General features: G+C 46.5%; 1 protein-coding gene across 1 annotated transcript in view; it reads left to right on the top strand.

Moving 5' to 3' along the window:
* zdhhc2 (zinc finger DHHC-type palmitoyltransferase 2) overlaps window positions 1-20,339 on the top strand; it is a 102,251-nt gene that overhangs the window by 66,191 nt on the left and 15,721 nt on the right. Inside the window, exon 8 of the mRNA XM_067996232.1 lies at window positions 8,689-8,821. Within this exon, the coding sequence (XP_067852333.1) occupies window positions 8,689-8,821 (133 nt within the window). The remainder of the gene's footprint in view (window positions 1-8,688; window positions 8,822-20,339) is intronic.

Raw genomic sequence — 20,339 nt, 5'->3', positions numbered from 1 at the left:
CCACAGCTGCTTCTTTATCCTCCTTTTCCCTGTCCCCCTACCCAGCTTCTTCTCCACCCTGGTGCCGAGCCCATATCACTCTTCTCCCTTAGACCTCACCAGGCTCATTTTCTACATGAGACCTTGCTCCTGCTCTCTTGATCCCCTCCCCACCCAACTGCTGATCACTTGCCCCGATAATAGCAACGTAACCAAGCCAATTGGCCCATTGTATCTGTGCCAGCTCAGACGATTTGAATTTTCAGCTATTTGTAATGGAGCTTCCTGGGGCACACAAGGATGCCTCCTTTAATTGACATCATCGCAGCACCTAGCAAGAAAATTAACCTTTTTATGGTTTAACAAATCACATTAAATCCTGATAAGGCCACCATTTTCTTGAATAATTAGGCAGGCTATTTTGAACAAAAAGTACTCCTCCTAGACTTTCCCCTTTAACAAATTATTGTGGATGTTTGATAGTATGAAAACAGGAACATGATTTTATGTTTGGGATGTTTACTGTTTTACTGTGTATCTATAAACATACAAAAACAAAGGGCAGGAGAAGACCAGCTGATCCAACGAGCCTGCCCCTGCCCCTGTCTCAGTCTACCACATTTTAAAAACAAGATAATGTCAATAATAATCTTATGTACAACATTAATTGTATTCATTGTATTGTTCACAAGGAATTCTGTTCTTTTCCACATTGTGAGGCACTTTGGTATCTTAAATTCTGAATAGTAATTCAGTTTGTGTGGTTGAAAATGCTTTTACTTCTACAAGTTGTACTTCCTCTCTGTGACTCCCTCCTGTTCTGTTTTCCCCTTCCCGTCTGCCCTATAAGGTGGATGCTAAAGATCCCATGGCACTATTTCAAAGAAGAGCAGGGGAGTTCTTCTGGCCAATATTTATCCCTCACTCAACACCTAAAAACAGATTATCTGGTCATAATCACATTGCTGTTTGTGGGACCTTGCGGTGCGCAAATTGGCTGCCATGTTTCCTATGGTACAGCAGTGACTACATTTCAAAAGTACTTCATTGGCTGTAAAGTGCTTTGGGACATCCAGAGGTCATGAAAGGCGCTAAATAAATGCAAGTCTTGCTTTTTTTTAAACTGTTACAAGTCAGCCATTTTCTTTGGTTATTTATTTTATTCATTCTAACTCATTCCATTATTATTGATTTCCCATCATTCCCTTTCATCTCTTTTGATGACTTCCCACTTTTCAAGGATGGAATTCTAATTAATTGGCTGAAGGGAATATTGGATAGGAATCCAAATGCTTGATCAACACTACCTTTCATAATGGAAACTGATTAAAACCTTTAACACGTTTATTTTTTGGTATATAACACAGCAGCACATCTGTTGAAAAAGCTAATTTGCTGTCTTGTTGGTAATGTTGAAATACTGTGACATCAGTAATTGTGATGTGGCAGTAGCTGCCTCTGTAAATGTACGGTTTTCTAAATCATAACTGTTTTTGTTTCAGCTGCTCAAAGTGTCATAGTATCTAGTGTGTGGCAGTGTGTCAGATCCAAGCACTTCACAGTGTGAGAACACGTAGGGCGGAATTTTAACCCCCTCATGATGGGTGGGAGAGGGTCGTGGGGGGGTTAAGTTGTTAAAAATGTGAAACCCGACCCCAACTCGTCTACATCCGGTTTTACCATGGCGGGTTTGGGGGGGCGGTTGAGTAACCTACTCTGTAGTGGCGGGTCAGTGATTTTAATATTTAAATGAGGCTGCATTCCTCAGATTTTGGCAGCCATTTAGATTTATCGGCTGTGGGCCGGGTTTCCCAGGGCTCGGCAAACTCGGCAGCTGAAGGGAGGTGAGAGCTGCCCAATCCAGCAGATAAGTGCTTTTCCAGGAGTGCTCCCCCCGGCCCCTCAAGCACATCTTCTGCCGTGATCTCTCCCTCCCCGGGTGCAGCTGAACCTCCCATGATCTGGCAGGCCCCATCCTGCCCGATCCGCCGAGCCAACCGCACCCCCCCCCCGCAATCTGTCGACCCCTACAATCTCCCTCCCCCCGCGATCTCTCTCCCTCCCCCCGCGATCTCTCTCCCTCCCCCCGCGATCTCTCTCGCTCCCCCCGCGATCTCTCTCCCTCCCCCCGCGATCTCTCTCCCTCCCCCCGCGATCTCTCTCGCTCCCCCCGCGATCTCTCTCGCTCCCCCCGCGATCTCTCTCCCTCCCCCCGCGATCTCTCTCCCTCCCCCCGCGATCTCTCTCGCTCCCCCCGCGATCTCTCTCGCTCCCCCCGCGATCTCTCTCGCTCCCCCCGCGATCTCTCTCCCTCCCCCCGCGATCTCTCTCCCTCCCCCCGCGATCTCTCTCCCTCCCCCCGCGATCTCTCTCCCTCCCCCCGCGATCTCTCTCGCTCCCCCCGCGATCTCTCTCCCTCCCCCCGCGATCTCTCTCCCTCCCCCCGCGATCTCTCTCCCTCCCCCCGCGAACTCTCTCCCTCCCCCCGCGAACTCTCTCCCTCCCCCCGCGATCTCTCTCCCTCCCCCCGCGATCTCTCTCGCTCCCCCCGCGATCTCTCTCGCTCCCCCCGCGATCTCTCTCCCTCCCCCCGCGATCTCTCTCCCTCCCCCCGCGATCTCTCTCCCTCCCCCCGCGATCTCTCTCCCTCCCCCCGCGATCTCTCTCCCTCCCCCCGCGATCTCTCTCCCTCCCCCCGCGATCTCTCTCCCTCCCCCCGCGATCTCTCTCCCTCCCCCCGCGATCTCTCTCCCTCCCCCCGCGATCTCTCTCGCTCCCCCCGCGATCTCTCTCGCTCCCCCCGCGATCTCTCTCCCTCCCCCCGCGATCTCTCTCCCTCCCCCCGCGATCTCTCTCCCTCCCCCCGCGATCTCTCTCCCTCCCCCCGCGATCTCTCTCCCTCCCCCCGCGATCTCTCTCCCTCCCCCCGCGATCTCTCTCCCTCCCCCCGCGAGATCTCTCGCTCCCCCCGCGAACTCTCTCCCTCCCCCCGCGATCTCTCTCCCTCCCCCCGCGATCTCTCTCCCTCCCCCCGCGATCTCTCTCCCTCCCCCCGCGATCTCTCTCCCTCCCCCCGCGAGATCTCTCGCTCCCCCCGCGATCTCTCTCCCTCCCCCCGCGATCTCTCTCCCTCCCCCCGCGAGATCTCTCGCTCCCCCCGCGATCTCTCTCGCTCCCCCCGCGATCTCTCTCGCTCCCCCCGCGATCTCTCTCCCTCCCCCCGCGATCTCTCTCCCTCCCCCCGCGAGATCTCTCGCTCCCCCCGCGAGATCTCTCGCTCCCCCCGCGATCTCTCTCGCTCCCCCCGCGATCTCTCTCGCTCCCTGTTCGCTGCCGCGTTCCGAGCCCCCCGCCAACTCCGATCTTCTCGATTGCTGGGGACCACCCCCAGCAGTCCCCGGCTGCGGCCTTGTACAGTAGGCTTTCCTGCCCATCAGTCGGCCAGCCTCTCAATCTGTCCGGCTGCTGGGCGGAAGATATAGTAAAAAAAATTATAATGAGTCCCTGCTGTTAAATTCAGCAGGACCTCCGCCTTACCGGTATTTATGGGTTTCCCGGCCACTAACACACACCCCTGCTCCATCCCTGCCTTCCCGTAAATATCGGGGCTGATAGGGTCTGACTAAAGTAAGTTATGATACCCAAGTACTTTAATTATCTGGAGATCGCCATTTAAAAATATAAGTAAGCGTGAAATAAGGGTGGATCGAGGGCCTTACATTCCAGCTGGGCCTTCTAAATAACATCTATATGGGTAAAATATGCTCTTACAATACGGATATTGATAATTGGTACATGATGGACAGCCAGTTAGACTGCTAAATTGCTTGGATTGATGAATATCAATTATCTCAAACTGTTTACATCCCTGAATTGATATTTCTCATTTAATTAATTTCAACATTTCCAGATCATGCTAGCTTTCTTGTGTGTACATAGCAAAATATACACCAGGGACAGCGCACCAACAGAAGTCTGAACCAACTAACGGGTAAAAATCCTGCTGTGCCTATGCATCACAAATTTACACACTTCCAGCCACAATTTTGCTTCCATTAAAGGTAGTGGGTGCAAAATTGCTGACTGGGAGTGCATAATTTTATGATGTAGGTTCCTGACACGCCACAAGAGCAGCACAGTGGAATTCTAATCCCTAGACTGTAAAATACTTCTTAATCCAGAAAAAATCTGTAGTGTACCAGAAATGTGAATTATAGGTTTATAACCTACTCTTCCTCACTTTATCCCTTCAATTATCATTTTAGCAGCCTTTTTCTGAGTTTTTTGTGGGTTGGCTTATATTGCTTTTTGCTATTCTCTGCTCCGTTTCCATAGTCAATTCCAAAAGTGGAGCTGTAGCTTTCCCAGCCCAAAGTACTGCATTGGTACTCATATTAAGGGTTGTGGAAAAGGATCTCTTGTGTGCTTGCTTAAGTTTGGGAGCTGACACAGTTTCCGTACTTGTCACTGATTCTGGCTGTACTGCAGTGAATCTTGCTGAACACCTTGAAAGTAGGGAGGACAAGTGGCAGGTCAAGACCTTATAGATTTTAACTAGAACAGAGAAAGTTAAAGGGAGATTTAATAGAAGGTTTTAAAACTATGAAAAGTTTTGAGAGGTTAATAGTATAGTTTCGGTGGCTGGCGAATCTGTAGCAAGAGGCATAAGCTCAGATTTATTACTCGAAGAATGAAGGAGGACGTTAAAAGAAATTTATTGATGCAACATTGTTAAAACATTAAATTTATTGACACAAGTCGCTACTGAAGCAGAAACTATGGGGGAGAAACTGGTCCTCATTTTCCAGGGGGAAAAAAACAGAGGCAGAAAGGAGCAATTTTGGGGCACAATGTCCCACGCCCAATGTGCACCTGCATTAGGGGCGCCAACATTTTGCTACAGGGGTCTCTGCCATCGGCCTGAAACATCCCTTTCATATGCAAATCAGAGTCCTAACGCCTGTTTGAGGCCCATGCTGGAAAGACGTCTGCCCGGAGCGGACTTGCTCCATTCGGGATTACCGGTTCCACATGCGGACTAATCTGCAATCCATAAAGGAACTGCTGGAGGCCCCAAGAAAAATGTAAGGTTTTTTTATACTTACCTTTATGTGGAGCTGGGAGAAGCAGGAGTGCTTCTCCTGTCTACAGTACACTACTGCAGGTTACAGCCCCCTCCCATTCTCCTCCTTTCCCCTCCCTCCGGGACTTATATGGGAGCCACTGCCAGCGAGGCAGGTGGACCAAATTGGTCCCAAAGTGATTACAGTAGATAGCTCTAGTTAAGAAGCTAGAATTGGCAGAAGCATGATGGACTGAATGACCCTATTTCTATGGGTTTGCTATTTGCCTGCCATACTCCTATCATGGTACCAATTAAATACAGAAATTGTCACCGATCAGGGAATACTGTATTGCATGTATCATTTTTCCTGACCCAACCTAACCTTTTGATTTATGAATAGATTGGGAACAGTCAGCATAACAACAGCAATAACTTGCATTGATATACTGCCTTTAATGTATTAAAATGTCCCAGGGCACGTCACAAGAGCGTAATCAGACAAAAATTGACACTGAGCCACATAAGGAGATATTAAGACAGGTGACCAAAAGCTTGGTCAAAGAGGTAGATTTTAAGGAGCGTCTTAAAGGAGGAGAGAGAGGCGGAGAGGTTTAGGGAGGGAATTCCAGAGGTTGTATTGACTTGGATTTAGCTGTTCCATGCCTGCTGTGTGACAGTAATAACAGGACAGTCCTCTTGCTGTCACTGACATTTCTCCATTTTTTGAACAGTTTAAAACATACTTTTGCAGTGTGCACTCTTCTACAATCATTCTAAGCTTCCCAGTTATTTTCCTGCAAATTTAATTTTGAAAGAAATCTATCCTGTAGCACCATGCCAGAATCACCGAGTAAGTAATATGCACAATTGAATCGTCAGTCATCTGCAGTAACTTTAATATTAAAAAATACCTCTCCAGGAAGCACTTTTCTTTTCTTTTCCTCTTTTAAAGTCCCTCTCCCTCGCCCATGTACCATTCCATGGCAGAGGATGAGGTGGTGACCAGCTCTCAGGCCCCTACCAACACTGTTCTATAACCAATCATTAGGTGGTGTATAAAAACAGCCTAGGTTGACTTGCCATCTGGTTTATATTTTTCTTCCATAAAATTATTTCAGCTGTGCCATAACAAGAGACAGAAACTCCAATCTTATCATGTTTGACTGCGACAAAAACAATATTAAAGATGTGTGTGAAAAGAAGAAGAGGATATCCATATATTTTTACTGTCTGTTTTGCCTGTATCATATTCAACACAACACGGCCAGGCTCAGGATTAGTGCAATCTAAATGGTTGCTATTTTCCCCACAATAATCCTTCTGGGTGTCCTTGTAATATTTAGATGGTGCAAAGGAATGACATTGAATGCAGTGATAGTTTTTGTGTGACCATGTTAATTTCTCTCCACCATTCTTTTTGGGTTAGATGCCTTTAATTTTTATCCCCCATTCTACTATTTCTGCAGCATACACTTTTGCCAAAGATAGCACATGGCCAACTTGCTTCAAAACTTCCGCCTGTGCCATTCTGAATTATCCACTAGGAAATTCTCAGATGTGACACAAGGATGACGCTTCCAAACGCCTCCCCCCACACACAAACTGTGGGAAGATATGGGGGTAAATTTTAACCCCCAAGAACAGGTGGGTTGGAGGCGGGTGGGAAGTAAAAATACTCGATTTTCAGATGGGACGGCATCCCTGCTCCAACATGCCTGCTTCTGGGTTTAACCCAGGCAGGTTTGTGTGCATGTGGAGAGAAGACACCAGGAGCTCTCGCTCCCACTTAAAGCCGGTGGGCCGATATTTAAAAGGGCAACGTACCTCAATGGGATACTTGAGGTACTTAATATTTTGTGTATTGGAATAATAAAATGAATTTAACCATACCTATTTGGGTTTCCCATCGCTTCCCATTCATATCAGGTGAAAGCAGGTGGAAGGGCCGGACCACGAGGTGCCTTTACTGCACTGCTTGTGGGCCCGGAGAAGTAGGAATGCTTCATCCAGGCCCAACAAACTCACCTGGCTAACAGGCCCCTCCCCCCCAATGGGGGACCCCCCCCCATGGTGAATCCCACCTACCTCCGGCCTCCAGCGACCGCCGATCTCTTCATCAGCCCCCCCCGATCTCTTCATCAGCCCTCCAATCTCTTCATCAGCCCCCTGATCTCTTCCTTGTCTCCCCTCCAATCTTCTCCCCACAGACGCCCCTCCCGCTCCCACCCTTCTCCCCGGCCAATGATCACTTCCTCCCACCCTCCCTCCTTCGGATCCCCGGCTGCAGCCTGCTACAGCAGGCCTTCCTGGCCGACAACCAGCCAGCTTGTGAATCAGGCTGGCTGCCGGGCGCGAAACCCGGAAGTGAAATTGATGAGCCTCATTAAGGTCGTGATCAGCTCCCGGACACCTCCCTCCCCCCGCTCCCTTCCTGGCTCTGAGTTCAAATTTATCCCATGGTCTCATTAGACATTTTTGCCACAGCAGTTGAGAGCTCAGGAAGTGGGTCATTTAGGGAAAACCCAACTCCCAGCACTGCATGGTGCCATCAGTAGTACTTTAAAAACTAAACTAAACTCAAGAGAATTATTTTTCTGTCCATTTCAGGATATTTTTGGAATATTTATATGAGCACTAGTAACAGTGATAGTACTGATTTAGGTGAGCAGCTGAACCCAATAGTGCGAGAAAACTGATGTCTTTGTTAAGGGTCCTTAATGTGTATAATTTCAGTGCCGTATCTTCATTCACATTCTTAGGTTCAATAACTCCTCCAAACTATTAATTTCTTCACCATTTAAAAGAAAGCACAAGGTATTAAAGTTGATCATAATATTTGTAACTATTTTTCAAAAGGTGTATTGGCGATAAGATGTTGCTCTTAAATAATTTTAGAAACAAATATGTAATGCTGTTGTATGGTGGCAATGGTGAGATTTAAGTTTGATTCTCCCCTTCCCCCTCGCCACTAACTGCAGAGCTTCTGATCTCGGCCTCGTCACTGTTGGGAGGCACTTCCCCATAGGGAGGGGAGCAGGGATAGTCAGACCTGGGCTGCTTTGGGGTTAAAGGATTAAATTATGTAGACAAGTCACATAAATTTGGCTTGTAGTCCCTTGAGGTTTGAAGGTTGGGGAGTGATCTGATAGAGTTGTTTAAAATTATAAGGGGTAGATGCAGAGAAGCTATATCATCTGATGGGGGAATCCAGAACAAGGGGGCACAATCTTAAAATTAGAGCTAGGCCATTCTGGAGTGAAAGCAGGAAGCACTTCTTCACAGAAAGGGTAGTGGAAATCTTAAACTCTCTTCCCCCAAAAGGTTGTGGCTGCTGGGTCGATTGAAATTTTCAAGACTAAGATCGATAGATTTTTGTTAGGTAAGGGTATCAAGGGATATGGATCAAAGGTGGGTAAATGTAGTTGAGGTACAGATCAGCCATGATATAATTGAATGGCAGAACAGGCTGGAGGGGCTGAATGGCCTACTCCTGTTCCTATATCCCTGTGGCCTGAGAGAGGTGGAAAACAAATGAAAGCAAGTCATGTACTGCAGTATGTAGCCTCAAAATTACGTACAGCAGATACAAAATTGTTTTGAGTGTTTCCAGCACAGTTTATTACCTTTTCTATTTCTTTTTCCAGAACGGCCTGCCAGATACCCAAGCTAAGTTCCACATCATGTTCCTGTTCTTTGCGGCTGCAATGTTTTCCGTCAGCCTGTCCTCTCTGTTTGGATACCACTGCTGGTTAGTCAGTAAAAACAGGTCTACATTAGGTGAGATGCAGTTCGATTTTCTTTTTCTACAAAGTTTCTGATTTTGTAGAATTTTTTAATGATTATTATTATGCAAGCAAGGCACCATCTTGGTTGATGCACAACAAAGAAAGATGATACAATCGCAACATTTTTGTGAAGAACTTTCATGTTTCAAATCTTGATAGGGTACAGAAACATTACGCACAATATCATAGTTACTGATTTGTGAGATTTTCGGAGTTACAGTGGAGTTATAGGCCTCGCTGTTAACCCCCCCTCGATGGGTGGAAAAGGATCGGGGGGGGGGAGGCGTTAAAATATGAAATCTGGGTAACCCAACCCCAACTCGCCACGCATGCGCCCGCCGTCGGTGTGTCCCGCTGTGGAGAGGCGGTGCGCTCATTACCATATTTAAATTGTGCTCCTACAGTGCAATTGGGAGCCCGATTTGAAATTAACTGGTGCTGCATGGGTTTCCCCGGGGGTCAGGAGACTCAGTAGCGAAACAGAGGTGGGAGCTGCCAGCTTCCCAAGTTAAGAGGCTCTTTTAGCACTCCTTGTGGGTCATGAGGATCAGGAGTGGTCCCCCAAGGTCCCTCAAGGAAGCCTTTAGCCTCCCCTAGTCCCAATCTCCAGCCTCCCTTCCCTGCCCCACTATCCCTCCCGATCGCGGGCCTCCTACCCCCAGCCATCCCGCCCACCGCCCAGGCTGTCCATTTAGCCGGCTGTCAAGCAGGAGGCGGACCTACGAGATGCAAATGAGGCCCTGCCGTTAAGATCAGCAGGGCCTCCACAACCCCGGCCTTGCCGGGTTCTCCGGCCGTTTTCGGCCTCACCCGCACCCTTCCTGCCTCCCCGTGAATATTAAGGCCAATGTCTCTATAAGCTGGATCCAGAGATGGAAGAGTGCCTTTGTGAACCGTGGTAGTTGAGAGGGGATAGTGGGAAGGAAGGGTTGGATGTGGGAGAGTGACTTGAGGTAATTTTGGGTAATCAAAGTTCTGGTTTTTCTATTGAAAGTCCAAATGTCACTTCATATTTCCTTTTTGGCGATTAAAAACCTATTAATGGTAAAGTATAAAAGTGCTTAAATTTAACCAGAATGCATTATTTTTAATGTAAAATTTCAAATGCTTCCCACACAGCCACCTAGAAATGCATCACCAATTTTGTGCCTTCAATACTTCAATTTCCCGTTCAGGTTTTTACATACTTATATTTTCTTTCCTCCAACATAAGTGAAGGAATGTTAGGGCTGATTCTCCACTCCTGTGCACAGGGAGAGCAAAAGTGGAGCAGAGCGAGTCTCCGCTTGCTCCAGGTCAGCAGGACAGAGCTTTGTCATCTGCAGCAAACTTACAATATAGGGACGGTGCCACCAGTGCTTAGCTAGATCATCCCTCTCCTTAATTGTTATGTCTATGGCAAACTTCCACTACACATTGCGCTGGTGACATAGAAAAGATGATTGATGGCTGGCCAGCACTTTTATCTCCTTTCCCACTGAATGCCATGATATGCCTGCCCAGTATTGCCACGTTAGTCCATTTCCCAAAGTTCAATGGGTCACAGATGGCTGCAATGTTTACAACCCAAAGCCACAGAAGATGTGAATGTGACAAGGCTTATATTGTACGCTGCATCTTGACAATGATGGGATGCAATGAAAGAATTGTATAGCTTTATGAAGCCTTAGCGTGAGCAAGCAGTTAGCATGGAACAGGTTGACAGCCTACACGTTGGTACCTGTTACAGTTGGTTATTCTTACCGTACCATCTTCTCCTGCATCTGTTTCCAGATAGAGCAGCTACTGTAGACAGTGTTTAATCTGGCTGTCACCTCCAGCCAGGCAGGGTATACAGCTATCCTCTGGGGTGGGTACTCTGGAATGCCAATCAGGATAAGCTTCTTCACACCCACCTCAAATAACAAAATGTTCACTTTGCCTTCAATTAAACAGGGATGGAAGAGGCAGTACTGCTCTGCCAATTGTTCACAGACTGCATTTTGTGCCTTCTCATTGCATTGCCTCTTCCTCCAACCTCATCTGCCAGTTATTCTCCTCCCACCTACTGTCTTTGCAAAGGCTGAAACCTGCTTCTCCATTTTTAAGCCTCGATAAAAGAGTCCAACATTTATCCCCTTTATGTGACCCATTACCTTTAAGTGGCCACATGCCTTTAAGGGCCGCTGCTCCTGATTCCATAGGCCTCCCTTCCTAACATGGATCAACCTGCACAGGGAGTATATGCAGAGTATTCAAATGAACCAACCCTGTGGAATCCAGCAGGGTTGGGTTCTCACTCTAACACAGCATAGGCTGTTTTTCTTCCAACCAGGGAATTGTCCAATTGGCCCTTTTGTGTATACTTACAGCCAAAGTTATTTTTTGCAGCTTTTGGGAGTTTTGTCAGCATATTTGAAGCTGTTGATCAGATTTTAATAGTTTTCTAGGTTGGCAAATATGTAGCTCATCATTCTGAAAAGAACATACAGTTCCCCATCCCTCCTCACTACAGCATTTAACTGTTTCTTAAATAACTCCAAGGATTTTGCATCTTATTCTCTGATTTAAAAAAAACTGTGACTGAACACTGTGTGTATTTTAGAACTTAAAATAATAAGTCAACCTACGTAAAACTAACTTTCAGTTGATAATCATTTTGCTCCTATTGCATTCAGCAGCTGTCGGAAGAAGCTTGTTTTCTATTTGTCCAATTGAAACACTCAAATTCCTCTACACAAATCAGCATGAATCACAGATATAGGACGAAACTTTCAACCTCAGTGTGCACGTAACACGGGCAGTAGAGAACCGGCCGCCGGGTTTTACGCACACGGCAAAGTTGAAAGTTCCAGCGATAATGTTTACAGAACTTTGATCATTACTTTTAAAAAACAGATGGTAAATACAAAGCATTGATTACATAACGCAAGGAAATGTACACAACTAAATTATAGTTAAAAACACAATTGAAGTGGCAAGACAAATAGTTAGTGCAATCATACAGCGATACACTTCGGGTCTTATATTCTATAACCTCCAAAAATGGGCGCTGGGATCACGGTGCGCAATTAACCCACGCCCGTTGGTTGCGATGCAGGCAGCACATAACATTCGTGCTGCCTGATGATTTGGATGATTGCTGCGTGCAGCCAGCACTACCTGCGCTGTTGATCGGCTGCATGCATCAGCTGGGGGCCCCGATATCAGGAGTGGCTGCGTTACTTAAAGGCAGCCTGCACCTCTTAAAGGGGAGGTGCATTGTAGCTGCAAGAAGTGCTGGAAGTTCATTGGGAAGGAAATCTGTGCTGGAATATAGTGAAGAATTGCTGTGCCTGCGAGAGAGTGGGCACCAAGATTCTCAGATAATGCACTAGAGGCCTTGTTGGAGAAGGTGGAGAGAAGGAGGGGCATCCTTTATCGGCAGGGGGGCAAGAGGCCCTCCAGATATATGCTCGAGGCAATGGAAGGAGGTAGCGGACGAGGTCAATGCCAGGAACAGCTCAGAGCTGTTCAAGGTTGTCCTCCAAGGCCATCTACACTCTCCTCAATTGAAGAGACTCCTCAGCAGCCTCCCATCATCCATGCTCCAGCCACTAGGGATGCACCTCATAGGAACATTAGAAAAGGTAAAGGCACACGAAAGACAGGCACTAAGGGAATGCACAAGGGCGAACAGTCTCATTTTGATTGCATAATTTTATGTGTTAATTTATAAATGTGGCTTTGAATTTGCATTTGGTGGTGCGTTTTATTTCTGCGATGAACCAATGTGTAATCATAAGGAGGACGATTTGATGGTCATGTGAGAGAGGGAAGGTAAGGAGTGTGGGACTGTTGGTGAATGGGGAGGTGTATTTGAGGTTACTGGTATTGCTCATTAATAATCTGATCACTCAGAGCCCTGGCAGAACAGGCCTGTCTACTTTGTAGCCCCCCTCCCTCCTCCTCCATTTCCTCCTCCGCCTCTTCCTCCTCCACTTCCTCCTCCGCCTCTTCTTCCTCTTTCTCTGCCTCTTCCTCTTGCTCAGGTTCTCGCCTGAATGGGTGTTGTCAAGGGCTGTTCCCTCATAATGGCGAGGTTGTGCAGAATGCAGCATACAACGACAAATCTTGATACCCGCTCAGCTGAGTACTGCAGGGATCCTCCAGAGCGGTTCAGGCAGCGGAAGTGTTGCTTGAAGATGCCTATAGTGTGCTCTATGATGTTCTGTGTGGTAGCATAGCTCCAGTACGCCTGCTGTGCACGTGTGTATGTGTTCCTTACCGGAGTCATGAGCAATTTCATAAGGGGATAAACCTTGTCGCCCAGTAGCCAGCCTTTGACTTGCCATGCTGGTTGAAATACAGATGGATCAGAGGACTGCCGCAGGATGAAGGAATCATGACTGCTGCCAGGATAGTGGGCATTGACCTGCATGATGCGCTGCCTGTGGTCGCACACCAACTGCACATTGAGGGAGTGGAATCCCTTTCTGTTCATGAAGATGGCCGAGTTGAAATGTGGAGCACACGTGGCAATATATGTACAGTCAATGGCACCCTGCACCATGGGGAAGCCTGCAATGTGAGTAAACCCTTGTGCTTACTCCTCCTGCTTGTCTCTGGCAAGAGGGAATGAGATGAATCTGTCACTCATTGGGTACAGAGCGTCAGTGACCTCAATTATACTGCAGTGCACTGCAAAATGTTGTTTATATCTCCAGCAGCAGCCTGAAAGGAGCCACAGCCATAAAAATTAAGCACCACAGTTAATTTGACAGCCACAGGCAATGCTGTCCTTGCCCTGCTTTGAGGCTGCAGTTGTGGCTGCAGCAGTTGACAAATCACAGTCATGAGCTCTTTAGTGAATTGCAGTTGATTGATGCACTGGTCGTCACTGAAGTTGAGGTGAGAGAATTGCTCCCTGAAGACCCTTTGCGGATATGACCTCCTGCTGAGTGCTCTACTCCTCCTTCTCCTCCTCCTCCCTCTTATGGCAGCTTGTCCTGCTCTGCGTGGCCTCTCTTCATTCTCCCAGTCATGTTCAATTCCCAGAGGAAGCCCCACCAGGCCACTCATGTCAGGAAGCAACTTTTTTCAGCACTGTATTTTAAATTCCACTAAAAGTACTGCAATACCAGCCAGACCACTCTCGATAGAATATTAAAACTTTAGCCAAGTATAGGAAACTTCCAAAAACACATATAATTGCACCAGCAGCCAGAAAAAATAATCCAGCAACTAACCTGTAAGTACTTCATGATCCCTTTAAATGGCCCTGGTGGGGGGATCTTCATGCCAGTTCATGTCTGTTCAGCTGTATGAGTTTAAGACAGTGTGCTGGCTGGAGTGTGAAGTTCCAAAATTTCACCGGTTGCTTCAAATCAGCATTGCGGACTGATTCGCGTCATCATCTCCCTATTCTACATGCTGCCGGCATTCGTAGGTGCACGCCGTGCAGACCCCTTTACCAAGATGACATCTTGCGCATTTCACGTCGGAAGTGTACGCACACATCCCAGACGACATTTTCAGGACTTAGGCATCCGCGTAACCCCTACAAAATGGGCGCTAAACAGCCCAATTTCACCCCCTTCCAGTCATAAGCAACATATTAGCTATTTATTTGTGAATGCTGTAGACTTTATGTATGGCTATGGAACTGATCCCTTGAGCAATTCTCAGAGAATTATTTTAAATAAGTGTAGGATGGTTTATTTCTGTACTGGCTGCTGTGTGAGGGGGAGAAAAACATTACTTTAAAATGGCTGCTGAGCCTTTCTGAAATTCTTGGACGAAATATGCCATCCAGTCAGAGATTTTCCCTGAGCATCTCAGAGAGTTGCTGTAAACCCGTAAATTAACAAGGTTTGCTGTTTTGCTCATTGATCTGGTATTCCCATTAAATTTGGGAACCTTTATAGACCTCTGAAGACAAAAGCTATCGGACACAATGCAGGAATCAGAGGGTAGCAGGGAAGGAAGAGGCAGCAGAAAAGCAAGGGAACCAAGTTTGTGACTAAATTGTTCAGATTGCTGCACCTGATTTGTTTTTCATATCACAGAATGCAATGGAAGATATTATAATCTGATACAACTGGGAAAAGCTGTTCGAATCCAATCTCAAGGGGGATGAATTTCCAAGGGAGTTCTCCTGCTCATCCACCGTAACTTCAGCGACAGAGCCGTGGAAACTTTGGAAAAACAGCATAAACACCATAAAATCCAACTTGTCCAAAATTCTGCTGCCCACGTACTGTCCCACACTAAGTCTCGCTCTCCCATGATCCCATCCTCACTGATCTACATTGTTTTTCCGTTCCTCAATGCCTTAAATTTAAAATCTTCATCCCTGTCTTTAAATCCCTCCATGGCCTCGCCCTACTTGATCTCTACAACCTCCTCCAAATCAATATCTTCTCCCACACACTCCATTCCTTTGACTCCAGTCTCTTGTGCATCCCCCCTGCATTCGCCTCACCATTGATGGTAAAGTGTGCAGCTTCCTGGGTCCTTCTGCCTGCAGTTTCCTGTCTAAACCTCTCCATCTCTGTCCTCTCTCTCTCTCTCTCTCTCTCCCTTTAAAAATCTCCTCAAAACCCATCTCTACGACCAAGTATTTGGTTACCCCTTTTAACCTCTCCTTTCCTGGCTTGACGTCATTTTCCATAGACTTATTCTGTGAAATGCCTTTCGATATCTCATCCATTAAAGGAGCTCTATAACTGGAAGTTGTTATTGTTGTTGTAGATAGGTTTTTCCATTTCAAAGTACAGTGAAATTTTTGAATTATTTTTGTAGACTCAATCAAACCTGTAAGTCCTTCAACAAATACACATTCATCTTTTTTATGGAAACTTCAGCCTTAATACCCTCATTCAGGAAGGGCAAGGATAGTTGCATTTCTTCCCAAAGGGCTCTTATTTCTGCAGCAGAGGATATCATTTCTGCTTGAAACTTAGTCTGTCCCATTGCTCCTCCTTTTAGCATGGGATTGCTGTTGAAAATAAGCAGTGGGACCAGAAATGTGCCTCCTCATGAATTCTTGTTGATTTTTAAATGGAATTTTCCCCTGGCTTTTTTGTTGTTGTTTCATTGCTTGCTTAAATTTAACTTGGTCTCACCCTTTTTTTTAGAACTGAATGGTGCAGTGGATTCAATTCAGTCAGTTCAGGCGACTGGCTTTCAATCAGCCCAAAGTCCCCCCTTCCCTGATACAACGGTCATAAGTGAAATCAGTTTGGCAGCCCCTTAGCTCATGTCTGGTTGTGGAAAAGTCCTAAATTAAAAATTTCAGTCAGGTATAGCCCAGAAGGATGGTGGGACAGGAAATGTTGTTCTCACCCTGGTATAATAGGATTTATTTTCTGAGGTGTGGGTTGAAGAAGATTGTGAGGCAGATTAGAAGCAACTTTATCCACCATCTCATCTCTATGTGGAAAGAATTGTTCTTGTCACTATCTGTAACAAAATGGTAAATATTATTTTTGAATGCATTTACAATGTCACTACATAGCGTGACCAGAGCAATTCCTCCAAGTACACGATGCTGACATTGGATCCCAGAAATAGAAATGAGTTCTGTTCCCTGTCACCTATGTCTGTCGCTTGCCAAATCCATGCCCATCTATCTTTCCCGCAATTCTCAGGCCTCTACGCCATTACCTCCGCCCTTTTCTCTTCCTCATCTACATGTCGCCCCTTGGTAACATCACCTACAGACATGGTGTCAGCTTCCACATGTACATTGCTGATACTCAGCTCTACCTCTCCGCCACCTTTATTGACCCCTCCCTTGCCTCTGTGTTGTCAGACTGCTTGTCTGACATCCAGTCTTGGATGAGCTGCAGTAAACATTTGGAAGACTGAAGCCATTGTCTTAGACCTCTGCCACAAGTGCCCTTGCTACCAATTCCATCCCCCTCCCCAGCCACTGTCTCAGGATGAATCAGACTGCTTGCAAATTCGGTGTCCTCTTCGACCCTAAGCTGACCTTTTACCACATATCCTCTCCATCTCAAAGACCACCTCCAACCCTTTCAGGCAGTGAGTTCCAGACCCCCACCACCCTCTGGGTGGAAACATTTCTCCTCAACTCCCCACTAATCCTTCTACCAGTTACTTTAAATCTATGCTCCTTGGTTTTTGATCTCTCTGCTAAGGGAAATAAGTCCTTCCTATCCACTCTATCTAGGCCCCTCATAATTTTATACATCTCAATAAAATATCCCCTCAGCTCCTCTGTTCCAAAGAAAACAACCCCAGCCTATCCAATCTTTCTTCATAGCTAAAATTCTCCAGTCCTGGCAACATCCTCGTAAATCTCCTCTGTACCCTCTCTAATGCAATCGCATCTTTCCTGTAATGTGGTGACCAGAACTGTATGCAGTACTCAAGCTGTGGCCTAACTAGTGTTTTATACAGTTCTATCATAACCTCCCTGCTCTTATATTCAGTGCCTTGGATAATAAAGGAAAGTATCCCCTATGTCTTCTTAATCACCTTATCTACCTGTCCTGCTACCTTCAGGGATCTGTGGACATGCACTCCAAGGTCCCTCTGTTCCTCTACACTTCTCAGTATCCTCCCATTTATTATGTACTTCCTTGCCTTGTTTGCTCTCCCCAAATGCAATACCTCACACTTCTCTGGATTGAATTCCATTTGCCACTTTTCTGCTCACCTGACCAGTCTATTGATATCTTCCTGCAGTCTACAGCTTTCTTCCTCACTATCAACCACACAGCCTACTTTTGAATCATCTGCAAACTTCTTAATCATGCCCTCTACATTTAAGTCTAAATCTTTGATATTTACTTCCAAAAGCAATTGAACTAGTACTGAGCCCTGCGGAACCCCACTGGAAACAGCCTTCCGGTCACAAACACACCCGTCGACCACTACCCTTTGCTTCCTGCCACTGAGCCAATTCTGGACCCAACTTGCTACTCTCCCTTGGATCCTCTGGGCTTTTACTTTTCTGACCAGTCTGCCATATGGAACCTTGTCAAAAGCCTCGCTAAAATCCATGTAGACTACATCAAACGTATTGCCCTTATCGACCCTCCTTGTTACCTCCTCAAAAAATTCAATCAGGTTAGTCAGACACGACCGTCCTTTAACAAATCCATGCTAACTGGCCTTGATTAATCCGTACCTTTCTAAATGACGATTAATACTGTCCCTCAGAATTTTTTCCAATAATTTGCCCACCACCTAGGTTAGGTCGACTGGCCTGTAATTACTCGGTCTATCCCTTCCTCCTTTCTTAAACAATGGTACAACGTTAGCAGTCCTCCAGTCCTCCGGCACCACGCCTGTAGCCAGAGAGGCTTGGAAAATGATGGTCAGAGCCTCCATTATTTCCTCCCCTGCTTCTCTTAACAGCCTGGGATACATTTCATCTGGGCCTGATGATTCATCTACTTTCAAAGATGCTAAACCCTTTAGTACCTCCTCTCTCACTATGTTTATCTCATCCACTATTTCGCACTCCTCCTCCTTACCTACAATGGCTGCATCATCCCCCTCTTTTGTGAAGACAGACGCAAAGTATTCATTAAGAACTATACCCACATCTTCCACCTCCACACACAGGTTACCACTTTGGCCTCTAATAGTCCCTACTCTTTCCTTAGTTATCCTCTTGCTCTTCATGTATTTATAAAACATCTTTGGGTTTTCCTTGATTTTACTTGCCAATATTTTTTCATGCCCTCTCTTTGCTTTTCTAATTTCCTTTTTGCTTTCACCCCTGCACTTTTTATACTCTTCTAGGCTTTCTGCAGTATTGAGCTCTCAGTATCTGCCATAAGCTTCCCATTTTTGCCTTATCCTACCCTGTATGTTCCTTGACATCCGGGGGCTCTAGATTTGGGAGTCCCATCCTTTTTCTTTGTGGGAACGTATTTGCTCTGAACCCTCACTATCTCCTTCTTTATTGCCTCTCACTGCTCTGACACTGATTTACCTTCAAGTAGCTGTTTCCAGTCCACTTTTGCTAAGTCACTTCTCAGCTTAGTAAAATTGGCCTTTCCCCAGTTGAGAACTTTTACTCCTGGTCTATCTTTGTCCTTTTCCATAACTACGCTAAATCTAACTGAATTATGGTCACTACCACCAAAATGCTCTCCCACTGATATTCCTTCCACCTGCCCAGCTTCATTCCCTAAAACTAAATCCAGAACTGCCCCTCTCTTGCTGGGCTTGCTACTTACTGGCTAAAAAAGTTCTCCTGAATGCATTTTAAGAATTCAGCACCCTCTATACCTTTCACACTGATTTTATCCCAGTTAATATTGGGGTAGTTGAGCTCTCCTATTACTGCCCTACTTTTTTTGCACGTCTCATAAATTTGCCTACATATTTGCTGTTCTATCTCCCTCTGACTATTCAGGGGTCTATGGTAGACCCCCAGCAGTGCGATTGCCACTTTTTTGTTCTTCAGTTCAACCCATATGGTCTCATTTGATGATCCTTTTAACATATCATCCCTCCTCACAGCTGTAATTGTTTCTTTAACCAATATTGTGACCACCCCAACGTCTTTTTTATCCCCCTCTCTATCTCGTCTGAATGTTGAGCTGCCATTCCTGCCCTTCTTTAAGCCATGTTTCAGTAATAGCTGTGGTATCATATTTCCACGTGTCTACCTGTGCCCTCAGCTCATCTGCCTTATTCACCAGACTGCTTGCATTACCATTAAGCACTGCCACACTTCTATTTTCTAGCCTTTGTTTCCTCTGTCTTCCAAACTCGCTTACCAATTTATTGCCTTCCGAATCTACGCTCAGGTTCCCATTCCCCCTGCCAAGCTAATTTAAACCCTCCCCCACAGCACTAGCAAACCTCCCCGCGACAATATTGGTTCCGGTCCTGATGAGGTGCAAACCGTCCGGCTTGTACAGGTCCCACCTTCCCCAGAACCGGTCCCAGTGCCCCAGGAATCTAAAGCCCTCCCTCCTGCACCATCTCTCCAGCAACGCATTCATCTGCCCTATCCTTCTACTTCTATACTCACCAGCATATGGCACCAGGAGTAATCCAGAGATTGCTACCTTTGAGGTCCTGCTTATTAATCTCTTTCCTAGCTCCCTAAAATCTGCCTGCAGGACCTCATCCCTCTTTCTGCCTATGTCATTGGTACCGATATGGACCACGACCTCTGGCTGTTCACCCTCAGAATGTTCTGCAGCTGCTCAGTGACATCCTTGACCCTGGCACCAGGGAGGAACATACTATCCTGGAATCACGTCTGCGGCCTGTCTGTTCCCCTAACAATTGAATCCCTTATCACTATTGCTTTTCTGACCTTCCTCCTCCCCCCAAGTACAGCTGAGCCACCCATGGTGCCGTGGACTTGGCTCCGGTTGTATTCCCCAAAGGAACCCTTGCCCTCACCAGTATTCCTGAATACCAGTTAGAGAGCGAGATGCACTCAGGGAACTCCTGCACTACTTGCCTGGTCCTCCTTGTCTGTCTGGTGGTCACCTATTCACTCTCTGCCTGCACACTCTTAAGCTGCGGGGTGACCATCTCCTGAAACGTGC

Source organism: Heptranchias perlo, chromosome 1, assembly GCF_035084215.1.
Source record: "Heptranchias perlo isolate sHepPer1 chromosome 1, sHepPer1.hap1, whole genome shotgun sequence".
Lineage (NCBI taxonomy): Eukaryota > Metazoa > Chordata > Chondrichthyes > Hexanchiformes > Hexanchidae > Heptranchias > Heptranchias perlo.
Note: the sequence above shows the minus strand (reverse complement) of the source record. Positions and strands in the feature narration are given on the sequence as shown.